Below are 10,471 nucleotides of genomic sequence, written 5' to 3' on the forward strand. Positions count from 1 at the left end.
GCGGAGCTTGCAGTGAGCTGAAATCTGGCCACTGCACTCCAGTCCGGGCGACAGAGCGAGACTCCGCCTCAAAAAAAAAAAAAAAAAAAAAAAAAGAAGGTGTGGATCCATCACAGAGAGTTACACAACATTTTCTACCCAGATCCCAATTGAAGAAAATCCACAGGAAGACAAGGCAGGCTCTTTTATTTAATTTTAATTTTATTTTTTTTGAGATGGAGTCTCGCTATGTCACCAGGCTGGAGTGCAGTGGCACGATCTTGGCTCACTGCAACCTCCAACTCCCTGGTTCAAGCGATTCTCCTGCCTCAGCCTCCTGAGTAGCTGGGATTACAGGCATGTGCCACCACTCCCAGCTAATTTTTGTGTTTTTAATAGAGATGGGGTTTCACCATGTTGGCCAGGCTGGTCTTGATCTCCTGACCTCATGATCCGCAAGGCAGACTCTTTTCATCCTACGGTAGTGACTGGTCCATCATTACCTCAGAAACTTGATCATCAGCCCTGGTAGCAGATATCCCTCCCCAAAGCTGATGAAACAGGGCAGAGAGGAAGTATCGAAAAGAAAAGGGAGGGAGGTTTCTCTAAAACAAGACCTAAGAGAAGGACATTATTGTTTAGAGAGAAAGAAATAATTGAAAGTTTCTGAAAATTGAGATTTCTTCATTTCAAATGACCTTATTAGCCTGAAAAAGCACACACACAAAAAAACTCTTCCTTACATAATAGTAATGGTGGGAATCAAAATGAATCCATAGATGGTGGATCCAGGTGGGAATGCTGCTACACGATAGCAGAATCGTTCTGGGAATCTACAGTGGGAAAGGATCAGTTGTAGCAAAAAGATTCAGAGTTGTGCAGAGGGACCATGTCAGCAGTGATCACTTTTCAGTAACCATCCTTTCCTGATCGTCATTTTAGCATCACTATCTGGCAAGACTGTGGATGGCGGGAGTGGAAACCTTTTTTTTTTTTTTTTGACAGAGTCTCACTCTGTCGCCAGACTGGAGTGCAGTGGCACGATCTTGGCTCACTGCAAACTCTGCCTCCTGGGTTCACACCATTATCCTGCCTCAGCCTCCCGATGGTCTCGATCTCCTGACCTCATGATCCGCCCACCTCAGCCTCCCAAAGTGCTGGAATTACAGGCATGAGCCACTGTGCCCAGCCACCAATTTTTTTTCACTGCCTACATATGCTTCATAAGCTGTATTTTTGTCTTTTTTCCTCTACAGATCTCTTTCCTTTCATGCCCATAATTTATCAAATAGATAACAGTTTTAATGCTTTGCTTATCTGACATAGCTTCCTTTTTCATTTCATTGATTGCTACTAAAAGATATACAAGGCTTTCAAGTCCTGACATGAATGATGAGATGAGATCTAACATCAAGAATCTGAAGCAAAGACACTTGTGGTTTCAGAATCTATAAATAGAGTTTGGTAAGGCATGGTGGCTTACGCCTGTAATCCTAGCACTTTGGGAGCCAGAGGTGGGCGGATCACTCCAGGTCAGGAGTTTGAGATCAGCCTGGTCAACATGGTGAAACCCCGTCTCTACTAAAAATACAAAAATTAGCTGGGCATGGTGGTGGGCACTTGTAATCCCAGCTACCTGGGAGGCTGAGGCAGAATTGCTTGACCCTAGGAGGTGAAGGTTGTAGTGAGCCATGATTGCGTCACTGCACTCCAGCCTGGTCGATAGAGCGAGACTCCAGCTCAGAAAAAAAAAAAAAGATAGAGCTTGGTGATTTTCTGTTGAGTTTGAGTTTGTTGGGGAGTGCATAATGATTAGGATTAGGTGTTTTTCTATTTTAACAAGTTGACTTCTAGAGACATAGAAGACGATTCTGATGTGCTACTTAAAATTTCCATACAAATTCAGGCATGTGTATAAAGAAAGAAAAAATGACAGTGCAAAATAAACAAGATCAAATGAGACAACTGAAAGACACAAATGCGATCCAGATGTTTTTTGTTATCGCCCATTTATTTTGGCCAGTGAACATTTGAAAGACTCGGATATGAAGTTCAGGGGCCATGCACTTTGTGTCTCTCCCCAGTATTAATGCACTTACATCTATCTGTTTTTCTCTTTCTTTTAGTGGGGGAGAGAATGCCTGTTGTGTACAGCAGGACAGTGGGTCATTGTATATATACAGAAGTGATGTGGATTCCTCCCAGACTCATTTGTGACCAGGGCTGCTGGCCCTGTTTGGGTTTTGGGTTTCCTAGACTAGAGAAGAAGACAGGAACCAGGATGGGAAGATGGACATGCTACATTTTAAGCTGGAGCTTCCCCTGCAGTCCACGGAGCACGTTCTCGGTGTGCAACTCATCCTGACTTTCTCCTATCAATTACATGTGAGTCAGTCCACTGGGAGGCCGTCCTCTCCCTTGTGTCTTTTTAATAGACCAGAGCCCTTCTTCTGATTTCTAGAAGACCCACACTGTAGCAGGCCCTCTTCCCCATGTAGCTTGGGATTTAACTTAGGCCAATCGAATGGTTTTCACTAAAGTCATATTAACTGATATGGGCTGTTAAGAGCTCAGAAGGTTCTAGGCAGTGTTTCCTGCATGGCTACGCTAGGTATGTGAGGGCCCCTTAGGTTTCAGCCAAGACAGGTGACTCTTAACATCCAGAGCCCTTCAGATCTGATGGCGGTTGGTATTGTTGGTCCTTCTAATGATTTCAGAGGATGGTGACCCTCGTGATGCAGAGCATGGCGTTTCTCCAGTCCTCCTTTCCTGTCCCGGGATCCCAATTATATGTGAACGGAGACCTGAGGCTGCAGCAGAAGCAGCCACTCAGCTGTGGTGGCCTAGATACCCGATACAACGTAAGGGCGCTTCTCATTGTCCAGCTCCTTTGTTTCTGTGTGTTACTGTTCATTAAGTTCTTTAAAGAGGGGAATGAAAGGTAGAAATGTCAGGCCAGGCACAGTGGCTCATGCCTGTAGTCCCAGCACTTTGGGAGGCGGAGGCGGGCGGATGGATCACTTAAGGTCAGGAATTCAAGACCAGTATGGCCAACATGATGAAACCCTGTCCCTACTAAAAATATAAAAAATTAACCAGACGTGTGGTACGTGCCTGTAATTCTAGCTACTTGGGAGACTGAGGCAGGAGAATTGCTTGAACCCAGGAGGTGGAGGTTACTGTGAGCCGAGATCTCGCCACTGCACTCCAGCCTGGGCGACAGAACAAGACTCTGTCTCAAAAAAAAGAGAAAAGAAAAGAAAAATAGAAATATCATTTCTCTGTAGGTGGCACCAAAGAGGGTCTCTGCAGAATTCTTGCCATGAATTTTTTCAAACTACAGAGACAGTACACGCATAGTTACACGTAGAAGGGAAGAGAAACAAAATCTGTATTTGTCAAAGAACTAAATTGCTTATTGCTTTTAGGTCCACGTGGGCACACACACACACATTCTGTCTTCCATACACACAGTTGGTCACAGGATGTACTCCGAGGGATACCGTAAAATGGTGATGTAAAATGTTCATGTAAAGTATTTCAGAAATATTACTAGCCATAGTTTACTGAACCCATAAGACATGCCACCCCTGAATGCAGGGGTTTACCTGTATTATCTCTTTTAATCGTCACAGCAACCTCTGAGCTGCCTGCACTGTCCTTTCCCAGTGTTCCAGCCACTTGTCCCATCGCTGGCCCCCTTGCTCCCTTCTAGCCACCCTGGCCTTTTTGTTGTTCCTCGAAACCAAGAAGCAGCTGCCACCTCAGGGCTTTTGCCATTTCCTCTGTCAGGCATCCATGTGGCTTATCAGACCACACCATTCAGGTCCCTGTTCAGATATCCCCAAACACAGTCCTTCCTTGACCTGCATCTATAGTAACAGCCCCTCCCTCCACCTTCCCTCAGCCAGACTCTTCCTCCTGCCGCCTGGCCTACTCAGGATATGTGTTTGTGTGTTTATTTGCTGTCTCCCTCAGCTTTAACAGCAGTGACATGTCAAATACTATCACGTCCGTGGCTAGCACACTGCCTGGCACATGATAAGCTCACAGATACTTCTTTAAAGAATGAATTCATTTTGCACAAGACAAAACTGGGACTTACAGTGATTAATTTTCCCAAAGACTCAAAGCTTGAAAGTATAACAGAGCCAGGAACTTTCTGTGTCCAGAACTCATTCATCTAATCACTCATTTCTCACTTTCCTTTTATCACAATGGCGACCATAAAGTCGAGCTGAGGTACTTTAGATAATGAAAAAGGAATGTTATCGGTTATTACAGCCATACACCAGTACTTGTAGCTATATAGGGGATTTTACTGTTGCTCTGGCTATAATCAACATAAGTTGTAAAGAAGAGGAAGGTGCAACATACGAAATGAATGTGGCACTTTTTGTTTGAATGTCTGTATATCAGATTACACTAACAGCAGTCTATTATTTTCTCCTTGAAGGGAAAAATGCACACGCTTGTGGTTTGCATGCTATCTATTTCTATGTTTAAAAGTGATAAAGAACTTAGCACCCAGAGAAGACCAAGAAAATGACAAAGAAGTTGGAAGTATGGTTTCTTTTTTTCGTTTTTGTGTAGCGGTTTTTATTTTTATTTTATTTTTATTTTTGAGACAGAATCTTGCTCTGTCACCCAGGCTAGAGTGCAGTGGCATGATCTCGGCTCACTGCAACCTCCGTCTCCCAGACAGGCTTAAGAGATCCTCTGATTTCAGCCTCCTGAATAGCTCGGATTATAGGCATATACCACCACGCCTGGCTAATTTTTGTCTTCTTTTTAGTAGCGATGGGGTTTTGCCATGTTGGCCAGGCTGGTCTCGAACTCCTGGTCTCAAGTGATCCATCTGCCTGGGCTTCCCAAAGTGTTGGAATTAGAGGCATGAGCCTCCATGCCTGGCTTTTTTTTTTTTGAGAGAGATGAGGTCTTACTCTGTTTCCTAAACTGGAGTGTAGTGAGTGGCATTATCATCATTGACTACAGCCTTGAACTCGTGGCCTCAAGTGGTCCTCCTGCCTCAGCCTCCCAAGTCAGCGGGATTGTAGACAGGAGCCACCACACCTGGAGAAAATATGGTCTATTAAAATAATTTAAGGAATTCTTTCTGCCACTGAGATAGAGAGGGGTATTTTAAAAATAGCTTTAAAACCTATGAAACAGGCCGGGCGCGGTGGCTCAAGCCTGTAATCCCAGCACTTTGGGAGGCCGAGACGGGCGGATCACGAGGTCAGGAGATCGAGACCATCCTGGCTAACACGGTGAAACCTCGTCTCTACTAAAAAATACAAAAAACTAGCCGGGCGAGGTGGCGGGCGCCTGTAGTCCGAGCTACTCCGGAGGCTGAGGCAGGAGAATGGCGTAAACCCGGGAGGCGGAGCTTGCAGTGAGCTGAGATCCGGCCACTGCACTCCAGCCTGGGCGACAGAGCCAGACTCCGCCTCAAAAAAAAAAAAAAAAAACCTATGAAACATGGACACTGACCCCTTATTCCCATCCACAGAAAGAAAGACTGAGGGTAAACAGGCTTAAATTGTTGCAAGAGAGTTTATTCATCTTTGAAGAGAAGATTATTGATACTGCAGGAGGCCACCAAGAACGAGAGGGTGCTCTGTGGGACTAGCCTGGGTGGGCAGAAGGGTAGAAGAAAGAGAGGAGGAGTCTCCCAGGTGCTCACACCGCATCCTCCTCCTGCGTCCCAGATATCCGTGATCAATGGGACCAGCCCCTTCGCCTATGACTACGACCTCACCCATGTTGTTGCTGCCTACCAGGAGAGGAACGGTGAGTCACAGGTAGAGCTCATTCAGCCGCTGCTCAGGACTCTCAAGGTTAGTGGGGGCACCAGAGACAAGCAGAACTGGAACCTTTGTGATAAAAATGTGAAAACCTGCGAATGCTCAACGATGGGAGCAAATGTGCTGTCCAGGATTTGTCCTTTTCGTCCTCATCTTCAGACCTGGGACCGCCCCCACCCCTCCAGCATCCCATGGTCCAGAAGGTTAGTGATAGTTAAATGCCATCATTTTCCCACCACTGGCTTGATGAGTTTCCCTTTTAAAAAATGTAAGCCTAATTGAGTTGTTCCCCATACCACACCTATAACAGATGCCAAAGACAGATTGCTGTTCATGCAAAGCGGAGGATGTGGGTGACTCTCCCCACATTAGCAGTCCAGCAGGAGAACAGGAGTGCCCCTGCTTCCTGCCAGAAGGCACAGTGTGCTCATTCCTTACAGAGCTCTAGGCCAAGGCATGTGTTAACTCAGCTCGTTTGGCTGGTCAGTGACTGAGGTTTTCTATAAAGGCATCTACAGTGTTACTTGGCAACCAGACATCATGGAAACTATATACAGACATCTCACAAAGGGGACGACTGCAAACCCAGCATTGCTTACTGCTTTTGTGTCATATACTGGTGGCATTGTTGCAATAATAGAGGGAATTTTAAAACAAAACTAGAAAACAGTGCTACAAATCAACTATTTTTTCATTCCTTTCATTCTTTACTCTTCTGCGCATCTTTTTATACAGCTATTGTAGAAACACATTGGGATCCAGGTTATTTTTATTTATTTAAACTTGGGATATAAACACTTCCCCACACAGCTACAAAGCTGTGATATTACTTTTAGTGGCAGTATAGTATTCTTTCAGTTAGCCATTCAGCACATGTAGAAGAAACTTTCTAAGTTTTTTATGTATTTTTTTATGTATTTCAACAAAAGCATTTTGACTATTATTTTAGCAAATAATGTGTGATCAACTTTGCACATGCAATTTCTCTTTCCTTCTGAATGATTTCTTTCAGTTCTGAAGCATACGATAATTTCCAGGAATCAAATAATCTTTATAGCCTTCAACTGCCAGGGTCAAACAGCCATCGTGGTTAATGGTTAATTATTTGCATTGCAGTTAGCACCATCCTGAATGATCCCAACCCCATCTGGCTGGTGGGCAGAGCCGCAGATGCTCCATTTGTGATTAATGCTATCATCCGATACCCTGTGGAAGTTATTTCATATCCTTTCTGTTAAAGAGTCCATGGTAAGGCTGGGTATGGTGGCTCCTGCCTATAATTTCAGCACTTTGGGAGGCCAAGGTGGGAGGATCGTTGGAGCCCAGAAGTTCACAACCAGCCTGGCCAAGATAGTGAGACCCTGTCTCTACCCCAAAAAAGAAAAAAAAAAAAAATAGCCAGGCATAGTGGTGTACTTGTGTAGTCCCAGCTACTTGGGAGGCCGAGGCAGGAGGATTCCTTGAGCCCAGGAGTTCAAAGTTGCAGTGAGCAACGATTGTGCCACTGTACTCCAGCCTCCATGACAGAGTGAGACCCTGTGTCTTAAACAACAATTACAAAAAAAAAAAAAAAAAAGGCAGCTCAGTTTTCAAAGAGGAATGATTCCTCAGTTGTCTCAAGTAGTAACAGATGTGGGAAGTTTTCTCTTGGAAATCACGACAGAGTTATAGCCTCATGAAAATGGCTGTGTCTTTGACATTTTAGGCTACATGATTCAAAAAATGACTATGTATATCTGCTATTCATACAGGAACAAATAATTCATTTCTTGGTCCTATTTGTTTCCAAGCAATTCTTCTAGGTAAGAATCATCCATTTGTATATCTTAGTAATCATATATTATCCTTTTTATGCTAAGGTTATGTGAAACATTCTTGCCAGTCCGTGACTGACCTAAACTTTGGTTTAATTTTGACTTAGGTCGACTAATAGGAAATGAAACCAACATGAACACTGCAGAGAAGCAAACAAAAGAGAAGGCATTTTAACTAGGGCCTTACGAATTACAATTCCAGAGACACAAACCTAGGAAGCAGCTAAATTGTGTTCCATACAGGTGCGACTAGGCAGGGGCTAATAAGGATAGTGTAAGTTTACACAACTGGAAGATTTTAGAAGAGTCCCTGATGGATGATGGCTGGTTAACAGCTCACGATGTCTCTAGTCTGTGAGCAATGTAGTTTGGCATAATTGTCTGTTTAGGAGGTTGGTCATCAAGCTTAGTATATAATAGTTCAAATCAAATGTGGCTGGTTTTACCATTTGGCCAAGTTCAGGGGGTCACCTTCCATCTGGGTGTGCACGTGACAGAGGTCCTGCCTCCTTTCTAGATACCTCTGCCACAGCCAGTTCCGTCTTGGATTTTCTCTTCGTACTTAACACCATGTGGCCCTCCATTCCTTAACTGTCCATACTTATCAGCCAGGATTCTGGGAGATGGTAAAGTTCGCCTGGGTGCAGTATGTCAGCATCCTGCTTATCTTCCTCTGGGTGTTTGAAAGAATCAAGATCTTTGTGTTTCAGAATCAGGTGGTGACCACCATCCCTGTGACAGCGACGCCCCGGGGAGAAATGTGTAAGGAGCATTTATCCTAGGAAGGCCTTTTCTGAAGACTCGGCAGGACCGTGGCTGTCTCATTGTCATCTTCTGGGAACATCTTAGGACCTTTTGAAAGAGCCCAGCGGACACATGCGGGCCTGTGTGCTTTTCCCCTCAGAGACAACAGTTCTTTCCAGTTTTGCTCTACACAAGTTCTGTATCTTCAGAGCTCCTGCAGAATCACCAAGGACTAGTTTGTGGAAAGGTCTGAGGTTTCCCTGAGGCTATAATTAGCTTTTTGGGTTTTCTTCTTTGCCTTAGGGTTGAATTTTGGGAGAAAATTGCAGTCAGTTCAGACATCTTGGAAAGAGTCCCATCTCTGGTCAAGCAGAGACTTTTCCTCTGCTGAACTGAGAAACACGCTATGCACTTCTTCCTTCTACTGTGAGTCACTCTTACTCTTTCCAGGGCTCTTTTGTGACAAACATGCCAATCACTAGCACTTTGCACCCCTGGGCATCTCCATTTCCCATTCAGAGCTTTGATTTCCAGAGCTGAGGCGTTTAACTAGAGACCTGGAGGGGCAGGGCCCAAGGGCAAGGGCCGCATTAGCACAGGCATGAGGGAGGGCTGCTGAAGGCGACTTGGACACTTGGACTGTCCACCTGCTCCAGCCCAACAGTCAGTCCTCTGTAATCAGCTCAGCTGAGCAGCCCTGGATCTTTGCCGAACTGTGGCTGGCTCTTCGCCTTATTTTTCCCTCTGTCTGTGCCCCTGATGGCAGACTGAAGTCAGAGGGGCTGTTTCATTCCCAGCCCCCTCAGCAGCACTGAGGGAAGAAAGGATTGTCACAACAGGTTCTTTCTGGCCCTCACCCAACAGCCTGGGCACTGGGCCCTCCTCCTCCTTGACAGCCCTCCCCCTTCCTGCAAAGGACAGGGGCAACAGGAGTTGGTGTTGGGATTGGCTCCCACGGCCTGACAACCACAAGTTTATTTGGAGGGCTAGTGGGAAGCCCAGCGGCTGGCCTTTCCCTTGACTAAGGAACACAGTGCCCATCAGAGTAGGGCAGGCAGCTTTGGGAAGGACACAAGAAGCAGTGAGGGAGTAAAGAGGATGTTGGCCTGGGCAGACCAGTCCAGCCTGGCCACTAGCAGAATGCCAAGCAGTTCAGTGGATTACCCTCGTGGCTAAGCAAGAGTCTGCAAGAGCAGAGATGCCTGGAAGGGGCCTCTGCACACAGAAGACGGCTTGTTCAGCCCTTCATCTCCTGAGGACGCGTGCAGTCTCCTCCAAGGACAGACGGAGCTGCTTTCTGATCCCAAGCAGGTCATTACCACTGGGAGGACATGGCCCCTGTGATCCATGCTTCATGGCCACCCAGCAACACACCCCTCAGTGTGTGTCTCAGTTTACCTTGGAGATCATTTTTCATCTCCAGCACCCATTTCCTTTAGGCTGACTAAACACAATTTTGGAAACAAAGCTATTTTGAAGTATTCAAGCAGAGGAATTCCCTAACACTGTCCCCTTTGTCTTTTTTTTTAATATTCAGGCTGTTTTATATGCCTAAATTTTTTTCTTAAGATCTAAATGAAAAATAGTTTCTTGTTTAAATCCCCATAAGGCAGTGAGATATGGAAGGATGACAAGATAATGTATAAACATTGGTTTGCATTTTATTAAATTATTCTAATGCAAATCTTGTATAAAGAACCCATGATGTTTTGTACCTTTCTAATTAAAATGTTCAAAATGAGGCCGAGCATGACGGTTCATCCCTGTAATCTCAACGCTTTGAGAAGCCAAGGCGGGAGGATCACTTGAGCCCAGGAGCTTGAGGCTGCAGTGTGCTGTGATCACACCACTGCACTCCAGCCTGGGTGACAGACTGAGACCCTGTCTCTTAAAAAAAAAAAAAAAAAAAGTCAAAATGGAAGATCGCATGTACCTTTTTCAAGAGAAAGGGTTTGGAATGGGGAAGAATAAGGAGGGCAGAGGTTGCACACACCTGTTTTCATTACTCATCTGCGGCCATGCTTTAACAAGGCTTTGCCAAAAGACCTTGGAACTTCCGTTGAGTCTTTGATGAAAGTCTCCTAGTTCTTCCCCAAGTAGATGAGTTTTCAGTGGAATTCACATGCC

General features: G+C 45.2%; 1 protein-coding gene across 3 annotated transcripts in view; it reads left to right on the forward strand.

Annotated features, from left to right (window-relative positions):
* The window catches only part of TMEM231 (transmembrane protein 231), a 23,289-nt gene extending 13,024 nt beyond the window's left edge, over positions 1-10,265 (forward strand). For 2 of the 3 annotated variants that reach the window (XM_011945993.1, XM_011945995.1), the window contains 5 exons: positions 2,236-2,364; positions 2,697-2,840; positions 5,691-5,772; positions 6,903-7,008; positions 8,202-10,265. In XM_011945993.1, coding sequence (XP_011801383.1) covers positions 2,236-2,364; positions 2,697-2,840; positions 5,691-5,772; positions 6,903-7,008; positions 8,202-8,382 — 642 coding nt within the window. In that variant the 3' untranslated portion in view covers positions 8,383-10,265. Of the gene's footprint in view, positions 1-2,235; positions 2,365-2,696; positions 2,841-5,690; positions 6,222-6,902; positions 7,009-8,201 lie in introns of those variants that run through there. The other variant, XM_011945994.1, reaches the window with a different exon arrangement.
* Positions 10,266-10,471: the final 206 nt, after the last annotated feature.

Source organism: Colobus angolensis, unplaced genomic scaffold, assembly GCF_000951035.1.
Source record: "Colobus angolensis palliatus isolate OR3802 unplaced genomic scaffold, Cang.pa_1.0 Scaffold248, whole genome shotgun sequence".
Taxonomy (NCBI): Eukaryota; Metazoa; Chordata; class Mammalia; order Primates; family Cercopithecidae; genus Colobus; species Colobus angolensis.